At 36.1% G+C, this 19,011-nt stretch overlaps 1 protein-coding gene across 3 annotated transcripts in view; it reads right to left on the bottom strand.

Annotated features, from left to right (window-relative positions):
- Nucleotides 1–19,011, bottom strand: part of UHRF2 (ubiquitin like with PHD and ring finger domains 2) — a 79,459-nt gene that overhangs the window by 56,963 nt on the left and 3,485 nt on the right. For all 3 annotated transcript variants that reach the window (XM_084225581.1, XM_084225582.1, XM_084225583.1), the window contains exons 2-3: nucleotides 8,321–8,563; nucleotides 2,843–3,105 (exon numbers count right to left, since the gene is read on the bottom strand). In XM_084225581.1, coding sequence (XP_084081707.1) covers nucleotides 2,843–3,105; nucleotides 8,321–8,563 — 506 coding nt within the window. The remainder of the gene's footprint in view (nucleotides 1–2,842; nucleotides 3,106–8,320; nucleotides 8,564–19,011) is intronic.

Genomic DNA, 19,011 nt, shown 5'->3' with positions numbered 1-19,011 from the left:
ATATGTAGTACCTCCTATCTGTGGCAGTCACAGCTGGTAGGAAAGCTCTGTTTAGTCAAAAGGTAGTTACCCCTTTGAGATTATTATAATTAATTCTTGCCCAGAAAGGGCAATTTCCCTTACCTATACTCTTTGCAAAAAGAGCTCTCTCATATTTTTTCCTTTTACATTCACTGTAACTACACTACTTAAACAAGAAACAGAAAGAGGAACAAATGAACACTGAACCCCTCCGAGGAGGAACATTTTTATGAAACCTAAAACTGCATATTAAAGCATTTAGGTTCTGTACAGGACTTGTGATATGTAAATCTAGCAGCACCCTTGCTAAAGCCAGCTTTCTTATTTAAGAAAATGACAAGTACTGCTTCACCCCTTAAGAAAAACTGCTATAGGAGAATGTACTGATCGGGGGTAAAGTAGATCAATTCAATGCATTACAGGTGACCTATCCCTCAACTGTAATCTTTGTGGTGATTTTTTTTTTTTCAAATTGGAAGGATGTAACAGACAGAAAAGCATCAGTTATGATTTGAGAAGTTGTGCACTTGTGCCCACCTCTGCTAGATAGTTATTCGAATGTATTAAAGTAATTTTGATGGCTTTACTGGCATGAGGCTTATGTCTTTCATTTGTAAGTAATTTTTACTCTATTTCAGATAATGGAGATTGTGTTTGTGTCATGTAAGAACACCTGTTGGAGGAAAGATGGAGCTAAAACTATGTCACCCATGACAGCCACCATCTATCAGAGATAAAAAGGAAAAAAGCTTCTCCAAAACAGCACCACAAGGACAGACTAGAAAATGCCAAGTACATCTGGCAGTAAAATGCTTAATCCAAACCTGAAAAACAAAACACCCACGTGCAAGTAACCGTGGAGGGCATAGTACTCACAGTAAGATATGAAGCTTGAAGAACAGGAGTGAAGAGATAAATTAATATGTTTCTGTAGCAGAGAACAACTGTGTGTCAAAGCACACCATGATCTTCCTACTTATCCACATCAAGCAAAGAGGTGGCAGAATACAAGTGGTGTCTACAGACATCAGAGGAAAACACTAATGTATGAAAACAAAGTGGTAGAAGCACAAATGTAGTTACAATAGGAACATGCATGTTGGGTAACACTAAAAGAAAAAAGGTGAGTACCCAAAAGAATTGTATCAGGAACATCCATCAAGAACTTTCACTCATAAATGTACAAGTTGGACTTTCCAATAATTTTTCTTTCCAAAAGTTCTAACTTCCAAAATCTTAAGACTGATCAGTTTAACTGTGACCATCTTGCCACATTATGCTTCTGTGCCTTACTTAATTTTGTTGGCTAAGTGTATAGAGCTGCTATACATAAGCACCTTGTAGGAGTAAAAAGACAGTCTTCACTTGCTGAAAGGGAAGCACACATAAATAGAGGTCAATCTTTTAGTTTAGTGAGACTATACAAAAGAAAAATCAGAACTGTTGTGAAACTTTTTCTACTTCTGTACTTCCAACTCATAAAAAATAATGCATCTAAAAAAAAATTTTAAAAAACCCCATAATTTCACAGCAACAGTTGCAAACACTTTCTCAGAAATGTATGCCAATTGCTAACTTACAGATATCCACAGTAATGTAAAATCAGATCATATTAAAGGCAGGTCTTTGAAATCACACCACAAAGACAGTAATTGCACGGAAAAATATTTTCATTTTGATAATAATAGTTTACTATGTAATTTTCAAATTTTTAATTCTCTAACATTTTAAGTAAAATGCTTTGAGTTGCAGATATGGAATCCAAACTTAGCATAGAGTCAAAAAAGTGCATTAAGTTGTATCTAGTACTAGTGCAACGAACAAAAAGTGCTCTCTGTAACTCAGATGCACAGTTATGTACTAAAATATGTAGAGTAAAAAATAGCTACTGTAAAAAAGTGTTGTGGAAATCTACATTTAGTTAATATTTAATATACTTTGCATCCTTCTATCTCAATCTTACATTTCACAGACTACAGTATTTTTACTAATCTCAGTATCAAATACTCAACTCATTAAAAATTTTATTTGTTTTGAAGTTTAACTTACTGCTTTAACACATTATTACCAAAAAAATTTTAGAACAATTTCCCAAGCAAATAAAGCAGTGCAAAGCCTGCTCATAAATACAAAATCCTTTCAAACTCAAGGTTTCCCACCCACACATTGCAGGATCTAGAATTTGTTATGACTAGAGAAGGGACAAAAAAACCCTAAACTAACTTGAAAAAACTCTACCCTTAAGGCCCTCTTCTCCAGTTCAGGATCAGTTTTAAGCCCTCAGTCACAAAGTTCTGAATAACAAATCTCTACTATAAGTGCAAATCTGAAATTTTCCACACAATTACTCTATTTGGAATAAAATAAATGCAAATTAAGTAACACAAATTTGCTTTAATGGGAGCTCTCCTTCAGCTCTATTTAGGGGAATTCCATGTACAACGGAAATAATTTTTAAAAAAAATTTTAAAAAACCTTACTTGGAAATTTTAAAAACCTTAGTTAGAAAAACCAACTGTAAAAATTTGGTTATATTGTTCTTTTTCTTATATATAAAGGGTGTACGTTCTTATATAGAAAGGATATTCTTGTAAGTAGAAGATAATAATACTTTACAAATATTAAGGCATGAAAGACATCGTTGCTGCCTATGGATTTGGTATATCCAACTGAAAAGTTTTATAAATTTTTTAGTATTTTTTTTCTTGGTTGCAATATTGAACTTGCTTTCTTTGATTCCAAGCTTCTTCAAGAAATTCTCGGTTTACAGAAACCAAATAACAATATGTGATGTCCTCAAAATAGTATCAGGAGCACTTACTCATCATACTTGATATGATAAATAGCTTCTTCATCAGTGTCCATACAGTCTGAATAAGATGTGGAAGGTGTACTGTCCAAACTATTTGCATTTTCTCTAGAATGATCTTGATTTAAGTTTCCATTAGTCCTTTTGTAAGTGCTACCACTCTTCCCTTGAGCTTTACCATTCTTATGTCCCTTTGTTGCTCGGGTAACATTTTCTATATGAGCTTCAAACCAGGCTCCAATGTTGATATCACGGGCATCCACCAATTCATTTATCTAAAAGAAAAATTCAATAATGAGTTTATGCTTATTTTATAAAACACCAATTAAGAAAAAAATAAATCAGAGAACTTATTGTGCTACTGCTTAACTTTGTTATCAGTAAAACAATCAACTATAATAACTAGTTGCAAGTTCAAGTAACATGCAGTCATAAATACTTTTATTTGAACTTCTAGTATTTAATTATTCTTCCTTAATTAAAATCTAGTGTAAATATAAATTGTATGTCATTTTAAAAAACAATGCTAACTTTTTTTTCCCCCTTCAAATCTGAAAATTTGCCTGATCTCTTCCATTGTTCTTTCCTCTTGTTTCACCCACCATTCTTTATGGCTACGAGAAGCACGCACAGTATTAAAACACTAGCTCAAAACCAAAGAGTTTACAGACCTCCCTGACCCTTCAACCTGGAATTATTATTTAACTTTCTACCTTTCTGTCTTGCAAGACTTTTTTAATCATTAAAGACTCAAGGATAGATAGGAAAAAATCTAACTAGGTTGCCACCAGAGTCAGCCAGAATGTTATGACTGTAAGAAATTGAACTCATCTCTAGAATTTCTCCCTTCTGTACTCACAGTATTACTACTGGTATTAAGCAACCAAACCATTTTACTATTTTAAATCTTGTTGCATTTTCTCAAGTCTTCAGATAATAAACAGATGTTCCTTTAATAACATGGAGAACACTGAAAGAAAATATTTTAAAAACACTTCAACAGCACACCAACTATAAAAAAATTATTACAACAGAATTACTGCAGATTAAAAATCCTTAATTATCAATATGAGGCACATGCAGATATGCATATACATAAATACAAATATGGTTTAAGCTACAGTCTTTGTCAGGTACCAGCATTGTGTCATACAGATACTTACTCTCACACACTCCAAAGGCTAATTTCTAAGATATGAATAATCTTATTATATTTTCACAGGAGTAAAATTCAATAAGTTTTAGTATTTAGAGTGAAGCAATCCTTCAGTATCTGAAAGCACAACTGACAGCAGTTTGAGCTTACAAGTTTATCCCATTAAAGAAATTCCTGGTTTACTCTTGCCATTCCTCTTCTTCAGATAACTTCCCAAACCTAATGTTTTGTTCTTCTGCATATGTAAAATACCAACGTGTATTTTTATTTTTACTTTCTTAGAATTTACAGTATTCAAAGTACAGCTTATTACCAGGATGACAATTTCAGCCACATGATAAACAAATCAGAGAAGGACAGACTTAGTTTAAATCTATCAATCTATTTTAAATATAAACAGTGAATTCTGACACTTCAGAAAGGAACCTTCATTAAGGCATCCCTATGCAATCTTACATGTTTGAATTAGTCACAGTTCAGTGGTGCTTTACTTCCTCTTCTCCAAAATACAGCTGAATGAGATACACACGATTAAGGATTCCCCATCTGCTGCTACTTCATGCAACCAGTCATGCAAATGCCAAAGAAGCCGTGTTAGCAAAGTTAAAATCTGTCATATCCGGATCCAGAACAACAAAAAATGGAAAAATAATAATAAAACAATACATCAATGTAAACTCCCTTAATCATTCCTTTATAATACATGCATATGTAATTAGATGTGAATAATTACACAACAAGCTTCCTACGCTTGCAGAGTAAGGGCAAATAATTATTACCTAAGACTCTTGAGGAGCATAATACAATTATTTTGTGCAAGTGGAGTTTGGTTTAAGAACTGTTTTATTAGCTATTTGTGAATAGTATTAAAAACCACTGATTTTAATTATAGATTCCATTTGCATGGGTTTTAGTCCAAGCTAGTGTTCTTGGCTAAAATGTTTTTACTGCAGTCAGAGTTTTTGAAAGAAAAATTGACCACATTAGAATCACAAAACGAAACATTTGCTTCTGAAAGAGCTTTGTTTTTTCTAACATCATTCCTGCATGCCCAAGTCACTGTTACTACAATTGCTTTCTTGGAACTCATCCTGTTATTCCTCTTTTTGGCCATTGCTTAGCCAAGGTAGTGTTGTTCACTCATGTCAAGTCCATCTTGGGATGGTCTCCCAGTTCTTAGACCAGATACCACTAACAATTCTAAGTAACAAGGAACAAGAGTTGCACATAAATCCATCCACTGCTAGTCCTTCAGAGTCCACAGAACTGTATCAGATGTCAGGTACAACTGAGCGATAAAAAAAGCGAAAATATTCTGATTTATATAATATACAATGACCACACAGAGAAACTCTGTTTAAATCACTATTGTAACCATATAACAATAATTTATTATTAACTTTTAGTTCCAATACCAGCTCTACCATTATTTTTTTACAATTTTTTGAATTGCAGGTTCCATACCAACTGACTTTCCTTCTGGTAGCTGAAATCAGAAAGAGAGAGCAGGGCACAGAGGTTTGGACTACCCACAGTATGGACTAAGTAATAGGTACCTTGTTGAGTCTAGCTCTGGATGAAGATCCAATGAGACACAGGACTTTGCTCAGAGAGAGTAAATTATAACAAAACATTTCTTCGAGTAAGTAAACTACTCATTGTTAGACAATGAAATACATAAATCACTAAATACATCCACCTATTTAACCACCTAATGTACCTTTAGTTTACTAGGCTCTAGGCCTTTTTTACTGACTTGTATTAAGTAAGTTTGCAACCTTTGAACTACAATTCTGGGTAAAAATACATTCCTCAAAGTTTTCAAATACTGTAATTAGAAATCCTTTGTATCCATTCATACTGTTATCTATAAATAGCAAACAGTGAAATGACTATACCCTTAATTTTCTCTAGATATATTGAAAACACATTTTTGACTGAAAAAGTAATATTTCACAAGTACTGAAGGAGAAAGTGTTAGCTCTCTGGAATGAGACATCACAAAAATTTCAGCTGACTTGACAAAATAGGTTTCCCTGAGTATGCTTGCTGATATCACCATTCTCTGTTATATTTTCTGATTTAATCCTGAACAAAGCAGCTAAGAGACTGCTTGATATTTAACACATTGAAATGTACCATTCTTGAAAAATAAAGATTTTAGTACTCTTTTCCTCAGATCAGTCTATCTGCTGTGTTCTCCCATCTCCCCATCCTTTCTCATATTACCTTTTACACTCCTTGATTAATTGTAAAGATTAAGAACTGAAGAGCTGCAGCTCTTCCCATTGAATAAATGGATATTAAAAAAAGGAAGCACACAAGCTTGAGTCCCTATACTTACGCTACTGATTTTGTGACTTCCTGATTCCTCAGAGAACAAACAGAAGTCTAACTGAAATTACCTTGTATATGTGTGGCAGCCTCTGTTGCATTAAGGCTACAGAAATTTGGCAGAGAATGAACCCCCTGGTGTTCCCAGAGGGCTGGGTGCCACTGGACTTGACTCCTGATTAATTCAGCACTATGTCTGGTTGTGTTCATTAACATGCACAATCCAGATTCATCAATAGTGCAGTTCATTGAAGCAACAGGAGGCAGGTTCAGGATTGCCAGCAAGCAATAACCACAGTGTCTTAATATGTGTCATGACAGAAGGTAACAGTAAAAGAGATCTGTTACCACTATAAACACCTATATGTTAGTACTCATATATACTAATAGATGTTTTTATAATTTTTTAAATATATGTGTGTATATGTATGCATATATGTATATAAAAATTATATATAATATATAATTAAGCTATAATAATAACTATTCCCAAGCATTAATAAATATTCATATGTGTGTGAATAAATAATCCTGGGTCTGCTCCAATGCAACTGGGAGGTACAAAGCCCACCTAAATGTGCCCCTTCAGGGAAGGCGGAGAGACACTGTCAGCCTATACCAAGCGAGAAGAGGTGTTTTCCCCCTCTGTCTTTTGTCCCAAAAATACCCCTTCTATATTATAATTTTTGGTCCTACCCAAAAGGAACAATTTCATGTTGCAGGTGGGTTGTGGTGACTGTGGTCTTACACAGACATGTTCTTTTTTCATCTACATTCCTAGGTGTGTGAAAATTACTATGCAAATTGGACTCAGTGAAGATCTTAATAACTTTTGGTCAGAATTTACAATTGATACAAAAGGTAAAATAAACACTATAGTCCATCTGCTGAGGTGGCAGTAAAGGCTCTCTGATGTCTCTGCCTGATAGTCTTTGTGCACATCCTTATCTCCATAAAGAAAACAGACTTTTAGCAAGGCTTGTCATGCATGGTGAAGGAGTGAGGCCAATGGCTGGTGCAGCTGTTCCTCTGTAGCCCACTGAAAAAACAGAGGTCATAAGCCCTCTGCTTCACTGCAGACATTGCTCCATCCTTTGACCTTGCTTGAGCCAGGTGCAAGATCAGCCAGAGTGGCCCAACTCATGGTTTTCTCAGCCACATTTGTTAATTCTTCAAAGACTTAAGCACTGTAGCAAGTTGCATTCATGGTAATCTCAACTTCCTTTTCCTTCTCTGTAATTGTGGACATTTTCTAGCAAAATAATTACTGTTATGGCTAAGTCTTATCTAAGAGAAACACCCAAAGAGGAGGTGAAATGCTATAATTCCCTACACATATCTATATATCGATGCAGATATACATAGATATATTCATATACACACATTCTACTAAATATTCAATAAGCTAGCAATCTGGAAACTGCCCCTTTTCTGTTTAAATTAAACTTCTGTACTCTGATGTAATCCTTCATGACAATACTAAAAAATTCAACAAGGTACAAAACTAAATGAATACTAGGTATGCAATTCCTAAAAAACCTACATTAAAAAAGGTATCACTACATAACATACAGCTTAAAGAAATTGTGTATTTCCACAATTTGTCTAGTTCTAATGCAGCACTGAAACATTAGTACTTATACAATTATTTGGAACGCTTGAAGAAAAAAGAAGAGTAAAAGCTACACTTTGACACATTTTCTTTATCAGCTTCTTTTGTTCACAAGAAAGTACTTGTTTCACAGCTACTCTAAGTTTGTCAAGAATCTGTTTTGAAGCTTTGACACACTGTCTCAAAGTTTGAGAACTCTCCTGAAAAGTGAGATTGGTAGAAGGGACATGCTCATGACTCTCCAAGAGTCAGTTTAAATTATGTGAATTTCATTTAAGCCAAATTGGGGAACTGAATAATAAAAGAAAGCAATGAGGATACACTCTTTGAAACAATAATATTTTTCTTAAAATAAAATTAAATCCGCAGGAGTGAAGTTTGTACATACCTTGTACAATCCAATACCAGGATCAATGAGAAACGAGCGAGATGAAGTAGATGGTTGACTGGGCGATCCACTGTTTGTTTTTTTGACTTTGTTCTTACAGTTGGAAACAGCACAGGGATTGACTTCTCCATCCTGATCTGTCACAGATGCAGTGGTAGGAGCTTCAGAATCAGAACGTATCAAAAGCTGAACTATGTCATTTAGTCCAACATTGTAGTCAAATAAAGTGTGTCCATCTTCAAGCTGTCAAAAGAAATGTGTACTTGTAAAACTCTACCTTAAGTTACCTAAGTAGTTTTTAAATCTTCTTTTTATAGACAATAATTGTGCAGACCAGAAGAGGGAAGCCGTATCTTACTGATAAATAAAAACCTGTCTTGAGTATATGAAAACACAAACTCCTCAAGCCAACTGCAACCATAATTTCACTAATTAAAAATCACTGGAAGGCTTAAAACTAGGAACAGACATCTCTACAGACTGATGTCACCTACCTACAACTAAGCTAAGAAACTCAAAAAATGACAAGTTGTGCACTAAGAAATACAAGAAGGAGTACTGCTGCTTTGCTCAGTTAAATACCCTTAATGACTTAGAGAATCTTTGAAGCAGAGATTTGATTCACCTGAAACTATAATGCATTGCTTTGAGATAGCAAAATTATTATTAGCTACACTTTACTTCACACTGCAGTGGGAGAAAAACATGCACGATTGAAAAACATGCACGTCTAAAAAACTGACACCTTTCCATACTGTTATAGCAACAAAAAAGTTATCTACCCCTTTTTCTCAAGAACAGGTGTTATTTTCAACACCAATTGATGTTTAATAATTTTTTTCAAACAGAACAGGTTTCATCAGCTTGTGGACAATATCCATACAACAAGAAAAAGGGGGGAAGAAGGAACAGAAAAAAAAAAAGGAGCACCTCTCCAGTTTCTCACTAACAGTTTTCTCTAACATTCAAATGGTCTCAGGATAGACGAAATGGAACCCATATTTCTTTCTCCATCCCCTCTGCTTTTTCAAAACAACTCTAAATGGCAGGGGACTGTTATGAATAGAAACTGACAGTCAATGAACCAGTTCTTCTTCCATGAACTTAAAATCTTGTAAAAAAAAAAATTAACTTTCCTTACTGCTGATAACTACTGTACCCACAGGTGGGACCTGTAAACAGGAGAATTCATAGTTTTGAGTTGAAGCTGACACAGCTGTCTGATCAACAGGTAAAGGAAAGAATCTTACTCAGCTGCCCATTTTCAAATCAGTTCAACACACAGCACACAAAACCATACTGAAGATTTTCATGCTGTAACTATTAAAGGAATGCAAGGCCTAAAGCAGAAATCTCCAGTAGCTGTGATTGTCCAGGTGACTACCAACACCACTTCATATGCCTGGGCCTTCTTCATACTGAGAAGGTGCTTAAGTACCCTTTTCCATCCCACCATGTCATAACTGCCTACACTTTTGACAACTCTTTCACAAAGGGCATAGAAGTGTTCTTGCAGTCCTACTACAATCCAGGATTTGTGGGCTTTTCACACTACAAGCATTTTCACTGTTAATAACTTTAAAGCATTATTCTTATATTCAAAGTACAAAAAAACCCAAAACAAATAAAAATAATAGTATTGCAAAAATGCACTGGAGGGGATATCCACATTGCTACTGCTTCTGATCACTACTCCAGGCCACATTTAAGATTAAGGCCCTCCCAAGTGATTTTTCTTGGTTGCAAAATGGTTAAAAAGTTCAGCAGTACATCTGCAAAAGAGACCAATTCTGAAATAATGAATAAATTGGATGTTATTGGAGACACATAACTTCTCCAGTTCCAACTGGATTGTACAGGCTGTGGCAGAGATTACAGTGTATTTCCTAGAATCCTGTGGTAAAAGGAAATCTTCGGAAAGCTAATGCACTGAAGAAAAAATATTTTCTCCTGGTGGAAAAAATTTTTTGCTCCTGGTAGACCAAAAGTATGTAAGCAGCATGCAGATGAAAGCTTTGATCTCCTGTCTTTGTTCCTGCTCTCTTAGGACAGGTCCTGTGCAGGCTGACAGAAAAATATTTTGGGATATGGCAGTTTAAAATTTGAAGTTAATTCAGTAAAGATGTAAATCTGAACAACCTGAATTATCTACAATATCTAAATGTAAATGTCTTGGGTCTAGTCTTTGCAATCTATTCTTCAGTCGTGATTGCAGATTAAGTTATATAATTAATCCACAAGTAAGTCCTCCCTATTGACATGAAAGGTAAAAGAACCCTCAACTTAAAATAATTAGGGGAAAAAAAGGAATCTGTCCAGGAACGGTTATATTTAACATACACAGAAACAAAGACTTAACAAGGTTAGGCCTTGAGTAACAAGCTGCCTTCTCTAACAACAGGGACACACACACACGCCCAAACTACCTATCCCTCTACAACAGTAAGACAAGTCTCTTCATAGGCATTCAAAACCCATCTAGACATGTTCCTACTGACCTGTTTGAAGTTGGCCTACCTTGGTGGATGTGGGTTGGACTAAATGACCTCCAGAGGTCCCTTCCACCCCTAAATAATCTGTCAGTTGGTCTAGTCAGCTTTGATGAACATGAACTAAACGGTCAGCCAAACAAACTGATAACTGCATAGTCATCTAATTTTCAGAATAAATGTATAAAAAATTAGACTATTGAATGGTTGAGAAAGTGATTGGATGGTGGCATGCAGAGGGTAATGGTCAATGGCTCAAAAGATTTAATTAATCTTCATTAATGAGAATAGAATTGAGTGTACTCTCAGCAAGTTTGCAGATGACACCAGGCTGAGCAGTGCTGTTAACACACCTGAAGGATGGGAAGTCCAGAGGGACCTGGACAGGCTGGAGAAGTGTGTCCATGGGAATCTCATGAGGTTTAATAAGATGAAGTGTAAGGTGCAGCACCTGGGTCACAGCAATCCCCTGATACAAACACAGGCTGGGGATGAACAGATCGCAGCAACCCTGCTGAGAAGGGCTTGGGGTGCTGGTGGGTGCGAGGCTGGACCTGACCCAGCCATGGGCACTCACAGCCCAGAGAGCCACAACGTGTCCTGGGCTGCATCCAGAGCAGTGTGGGCAGCAGGGCAGGGAGGGGATTCTGCCCCTCTGCTCTGCTGAGACCCCACTGCAGTGCTGCATTCTCAGCGCAGGAAGTACATGGAACTGTTGGAGTGAGTCCAGAGGAGACCAAAAGCATGACTAGAGGGATGGAGATGGAGCTTCTCTCCTACAAGAAAATCAAGATTTTTTCAGCCTGGAGAAGAAAAGGCTTAAGGATCACCTAATTGCAAACTTCTAGTTCCCAAAGGGAGCCTACTAGATGGAGAGAAATCTTTAATAAGGGCATGTAGTAACAGAATAAGAGGCAATGGCTTCAAACCTGAAAGAGAACTGGTTCAGATTAGATATTAGGAAGAAATTCTTTACAAAGGGTGGTAAGACACTGAAACAGGTTGCCCAGAGAATCTGTGGATCCCCCATTCCTCGAAGTGTTCACGGAGAGATTGGATGGGGCCCTAAGCAATCTGGTGCGTGAAAGGTGTCCCTGCCCAGGGCAGTGCATTTGGAACAAGATGATCTTTACAGTCGATTCGAACCCAAACCATTCTATGATTCTATGTTCTGCCAAAGTGATTGTGGCTTGTTTCTTCCCCTCTGTTTTTATCACTTATACTCTCTGCAGGAATATTTTATGACACCAGGTTATTCTATAACTAGTGAGGTCACACTTAAGTCTCAAAGCATAGTAACAGACGTAAGATTATTATAAGCACACTTCACATGTCTCCTACCATGACGGGGAAAGACCTCCTGTATGAGCAAGAAGTATGCTCCTGAATATCAGCAACTGTATAAGTTTAGATCAAGTTGATACACTGCAACAGTGTCTGCTTCTAGAAACAAAGAAGAGTACCAAAGAAACTCAACCAGCAGAATCAATCACAAGCTTTTTGACTTGCAAGAATTGACATGTGAATCTCCAAGTATACCTGTGCTTAGCCATTACTTCATCACTGACAACTGAAATTCTTGGAATAACAAAGTTGGAAAACAGTGTTTAAATAAATCCATTTCACACAGGAGAGCAGATGGTTTTTCTGATGGTTTTATGATGGTTTTTCTTGAATTACAGTTGACAATTTTTTCCCATTCTGCTGCGTAAAGACACTAAGAAGATTCCCTAAAAATATGTTTGCTGGACAACACATTAACAGAAAAGAAACAAACATTGCATGTTTAATAAGCATTTAAAGTCACTTGTCAATCACAAGTTTATATATGCAAATGAGAAACAAAAGTAATCACACAAGTATCAGATAATCAGTCTCCTCCAACTCAGCTATGATTTCTCAATGGGTGATTAGAACATGTCCTAGAGCAAAAATAACTGAACAGGCAATTCCATTTATGAAAGTTTCCTAGCTCTTCTGATCCTACTGTCATAAGAAAAAGATGGATTTTTTTTTTTCCTTAGTAGTAGATTTCACTTTCAGTTTCAATTCCTTTTAAAGACTGGCATGCTTCAAAAGCCTTTATGGCTTCATTAACATATTCTGAATAAAATGACACTAAAGAGCAACTAGCTTTACTGTATCTAATACTCTATCACTATTCTAAATATATATAAATTGATAAAAAGATTACATATTCCAAATTATTTTCATCATCATGTGTTACAGATACTAACAATTTCAAAACAGTCCTAGGGAAGGTTTTTATAAATACTTAAAGGTAATAGAGCACTGTGTTTACACTACTACACAAGAGCAGCCACAGAAATGCAATACTGGAATTGATACCAACCTACTATCACTGTTAGAACTGTCCTGAAATATCAAGCCACAAATTACTTTAAAAGCATGTAGAAGCTGCACTTACACGAACATGAATACTCATGCAGTGTGGTATGATACTGCATTACTTGGGTAAAAAAAATTGCCTGACAAGTAATTTACCAATTACTATCACACTAACTACAAGTACCAGCAGAAGGACAGCTCATTATGGCTTCTACAGCAAGTACAGAGACCTCCCAAGAAAGCACATAGTAATTGTTATATCTTAATGTGTGATCCAGGAGCGGGGTGACCTTAATCCAGCCATTGCACTTGACAATCAAGATCTTTAATCACCTATGAAATTGTGCCTTTAAGCATCTTCTGAGGCTTTTTTTTCAAAGAAATGTGCCCATATCTAGCAATACAGATGAAATAAACTACAATAATGCAGAATGAGCTTTTTAATTAACCAAGTAGAATGAAAAATTAAGTGACATCAATCTTATTCTGCACAGACATTATATGCACCTGGCAAATTTAACAGGAAATGTGTAAGAGCAAAGATCTTGAAGTTCAGCAAAAAAATTGGTTAGCTGTTTGTTAGAAGTTATCCAGAGGGTAGTCTGGAGTCTGAAGAAATCAAGAATCTGTATCTTCTAGCTGGGTACTTACTGGAAGCAAGCAAAGTGGACTTCCAGAACTTCATGTATTTTCCATCTTAAGATTGATGTCCAAACCCAGCTTTTCCTGCCTGAAGTAGGCTGTTGGAATTAAATTCCACAGAAACATTCAAACATACCTCTAACCAGCACCTAGTAACAGAAAACTGAAAATCAGCTTTTCAGCACGTAACAGTGAATTTTGGGCAATGGGATCGGCTCAGGAGAAAAACAATGCAATAACCTTTACAACCCAACACTTGACCCTTAGTTTATCGACTTCAGCTACTCTCAGAGTGTGCTCGGTTTGCTTACATTCTCAAAGCTGAAAGAGAACCTGACCAGTATTTTTAATTTCACCTGAAAAAAACTGTACCTCCACCTGAATTCAATTCAAAAGAATGCTGAAGGACTCTGGTATATTTAAATACATTTATTAACCACATTCAGAGTAGTGACACATAGGTTTTTACAGTAACTGTGTAGTGACACTTTCACATGGAAATACAGTTGTCTTAGCTACAACAGAGACAAAAGCAAAATAAAGGGGGAACCTAGTAGCCAACCATCTAAGAAAGTTAATGTCTTTACAGATTTAATACAGGCTGACTTCAAGAGATCCACTTCCTCCTCAAGCAAGTGTAGTTTCAACAATAATTGTTAAGAGGTTCCATACAGTTTGCTCTGTCAAAAAATATTTTGTCTGGTGATCATTCTACTAAAACATCCCACATTCTTCTGTCACATGGGCAGTTTTGATGCCACCAGCAAAGTGTTTTAGACATGTATCAGTAATTCTTGAATGCCCAAGGCATTTCCAGCCCTGAAAAATGCAAACAATCCACTGTATCAAGAGGATAAGAAGGCAAACATCTTTAAGCAGAGACTGCACATCTACAAGGTTTACAGATTCCCATGTCTACAGCAGACCAGTTCTGAAGTGTGGGCTTGGGCTTCACTGTACTTTCTCCACATTTAACTGAGGTGTTTCAATATATATTCTGCAAGACAAACACACTCTGTTCATACTGGCTTTCTCTGGTACTTCTGCAAGTTTTCTCCTAACTCTTCTCTCCCTTTTTTTAGCAGAGATCCTAATACAAACCAAATAACTACACCTACTAATCTTACACAAAATCTAACTACAATACAGATTTACTTTTCTAGATAGGAAATACCTTCTGACATGTGTGAAAAGATATACCAAAGAAACCATGGGTTACCCTCAGAAATAAAAAAAGAAATCCCAGGTTAGACTTACTAGTGCTTTTTGTCCTGATTTGGATTTCATGGCTTGCTGTTAAAAAATAAATGCAAATGGCAGATCATTCCCTTATTTCAAGAAGGAGAATTTACTCATCAATTAAAAAGATTTTAAAAAAAGATAAAATCATTGCTGTGGCCTTTGCTCTTTCTTTTAGAGAAACACAGGAGTAGGTGAATTATCTGGACAACCAAGTTCTCTGACAGGCTCTAGATCCATATTCCTCCAAAACAGATTACAGACAGACCACAATATTTCATAACACAGTAACCAAAGAAGTTATTAGTGTCTGGAGAATATGGTCCAAATTAGACTCAGTTCTGTCACTTTTTTTTGCCATAAGACACACATTTCAAACCAGCCTACAAGAAGGTTTAAATATGCGATGCCACCGAAAACCTCAAGTAGGTGACACAAACTAGCCTTCATATCAGAGAATATGTTCCCTTTTCAGTGCTTATGTGTGTTATACAACAGCTAAGGATCTGCCCTGGACAAAAGGAAAAAGGCAGTCACAACACTGGATAGTATCGAATGACTTTCTATCAATTAACCATATCTTAAGTACGTATCATAGTCTCAGAGAGATTCCCACAGTCTCAACAGAAAGCATACAGTGAAAATAATTCCTAAGTAAGAAGAATATGGAAGCTTTCATAATCTATAAAAGGCTTTTCTACAATGGCAGTTACAATCAAAGAGTTTGATTGTACCACAGTGTACATATGCTGGAATCTGGCATGCTATAAAAAGCCACACAACATAGAAACAAATTACAGAATCTTGTTGCTGATATGGTCTGCAATTACACATCAGTCTTGGTATAAACATAATGATAAACGTACATTAGTCATCTTCATACTCAATCAACAAGACTAACTTTCTCTGAGAAGACATTGATGCTTTTCCTGAAGCCCTATACCTAAAATTAAGAACAAAAGCCTACATTCTCCAATAAACAAGAGGGTTTTACACCTCTTCTACAAAACTATTTGCAGAGTGTATAGGTGGCACCAACATACTTTACCTTTTGATCTGAAATAAATACAATCTAAAATAGATTCCAGTGTACAAGATTAGTACCAACACAAAAACAGCTGAAAATCAAGAGATGCAAGACTTCTTGATTTTATCAGAAAATCACAGTAAAGGCACCTATATTCAGTCTCAACTAATGACTTCAGAGGGTTCAAGTCTGCACCTCTTTCAAGTCAAACTTTTTATAAAGCAGTTTATGTTTTGAAGATTATTTATTCTTTTGTTACTGAGATACGGGAAAAAAAAAGGTGATTTAGATATGGTAGTTTCTTCTTGGATGAAACTCTAAGTCCCATTAAAGGAACATTTGCTCATTAACTTCTAGCTGGAAGTTAGAGCAGCAAGGTTTCTCTTCTTTTGCTAGTCTAAGGAGCTTTCTAATTAAGTAATAGAAGCTCATGGTGTCTTCTGGATGTTCTTTGATATTGCTTGATACTGTCATTAAAAAAAAAAAAAAAAAGACAAGCATGTCAAACTATATAGCTGCATAGAGATCCTCAGCAGCATGGAAAGAATCATCCATCCCTGTGCTGATTAAATGAGAAGGGTCAAGTACCTCCTGTATGATGGTATGGGCTTCTATAGCAAAGGCAACTGAAGTTCAGCAACAGTGGTGCCAGCGAGAGCAAATGGCTATCTGCAGCTTGTGAGGACACCTGTAATGAAGAACTGGTTATTATCTCAAGCTTCCAAAATCAGCAACAAAAATCTAAAAACCACACCAAAAAAAACCCAATAACCAAGTACACTTTTACCTAATTTTACAGTTAAATCATTAAGAACAGAAATTTCATTAATAGCTTTTAAAGAATAGAATCCTCTCATAACTATCTGTATTACTGATATCAACATTTGATTACATATTATCATGAAAAATCATCATAATCTAGTGTCAGTGTAGGCCTTGCACTCTGCATCTAAGGGTTTGTGGAGTTCTTTATAATATTAAAAAAATATTCCTTTTCCAAGAGCTTCCAAACTAATTTTGAAAAGTACATGTACTAAACTATCCTAACCAAATTACATGAATGTGTGACTCAAGTGTGACTTTTGGGGATGTCCTGCACAGGATGAAGAGTTGGAAGAGCTGGATTCGATAACACCTGTGTGTCACTTCCAACTCAGTGTATTCTGCAATTCTGGGAAAAAATATACATGCCATAAAAAGGCATGAAGTTGGCTGCAATTTCTTAGAGGTTACATAATGTTCTTTCAGGTTCCTAATACTTAAATAATACACACAAAACAGTATGAAGTACTCCCTTTTCACCTATGTTTCTGTGCTTTGCCTTCAGTTTGTTTAGGTGCTTTAAATAATATAGACAATCAGATCCAAGAACAGTAAATTGCATTAGTAGCTTTACAGTAACAATTTAACAAAAAGATAATTTCAGTAAACTTCTGCAATCATTTAATAAAAATTCACTCACAGGCCCAACAAACCTACTATCAGGTAAGTTTTGAGTATACTCCATGAATTCACTATGTTGGGAATTCTGGCATGCAGTCTGATTGTATCTGACCTGAAGACTCCAGATTACTCTCCTCACACTACAGGGCTGCTTGTTACCAGCTTCATCAAAGAATAGCAATTAACCTCCCTTCTAAGGTTTCTTCAAACTGTTTCTCTAAAACAAAAAACTTAACTGCTCCAGCTGAAGATTTCTCACCCCAGATTTCTCCCTGAAGCAGATGGGGTTTGGACAGCTTCAGCTGAAAATATTTACAATTTTCCAAGTAAAATAAAGCTGGGAAGAGTCTGTGCTAAGCAACTCAATTGTTCTATGAATAGGCTTAGCACTCCCATTCCTGAGGGAAAGACTTCACAAGTATTGCTTTTCAAGCTTTTGGGAAATTCACCCAAGTTGTAAGTATTAAGAAAGACTTCAACATACTGCATACGAACACGAAGTTTGGAAGTTTCAACTCACATGAGATTCCACTCACTATTCATGTGCCAGCCCAGGTAACCCAGAAGCTAGAGGTCTCGTAAAATAAAGGCATGCCCTATTGCCAGATTTTTAACTGTGCGTTTTACTGAAGCTACTTTACCACAAGCACGTTCTCATGCAAAGCTAAAGCTCCTCCACTCCTCTTATCCCTCTATTGTTTCAGTTAAATTTTACAGAAACAAAACCCAAATATTTGGACATTACAATGTGGGTTTGACAAACTAGACTTCAAATAGCCAACTTGCACGGCTAAGTAACACAATGCATACTACCATACTTCTTTGTGCACAAAGGCAGAGCTGATTTTCTTCTAATGAAGTAGACCTGATTTGCAGCAATTTTCACCTCAAGTAAATAAACAGCTTCAATATTCTCACCTCCTCCAACTGACTTCAGTTTACCACCAAACAGCTTAGGAGTGGTTTCCTCACCAACAAGATTAATGACTTCAAAAGTTGTTTCGGTCACTGACTCTTACATATATCGGCAAAGAAGCCTTTGGGCTCCCATGTCTTTTTCTCCCTACTTTGGTAAGCACTATGGAAAAGATACTGAGATAATGGGGTGTTTTAACAGTAGTTGTTTATAAATTTTCACCAAATTCAAATTCCAACAGGGTGGGATGGGATGATGAGAGAAGCCAACAGAAGACTTTAGTTCTTATCTTCCACAAACAGTAGGTACTGCTGAAATACAAGAGTGTGCATGTTTAGTTATATGCAAAACATAAGTAGGTATTAATACTCTTACAGTATTACAGAAAACCTCAAGCTCTCTGGTGCATTTTCAAATTTAAACTTCCATGTACTTTTACTGCTCTATTTTTCAGTATTGCACAAATCCCACAATGACTGTGACTTGGCTCTACAGAAAATCTGCTCTGGTAGGTCAAAATGCAAAGATATCTCATTCACTTACATGAATAAACCAAGAATGTTCTATTTTCAAGAACAGCTTCACA

Source organism: Fringilla coelebs (assembly GCF_963513975.1).
Source record: "Fringilla coelebs genome assembly, chromosome: Z".
In the NCBI taxonomy this organism is placed as follows: Eukaryota; Metazoa; Chordata; class Aves; order Passeriformes; family Fringillidae; genus Fringilla; species Fringilla coelebs.
This window is presented reverse-complemented; position numbering and strand designations above follow the sequence as displayed.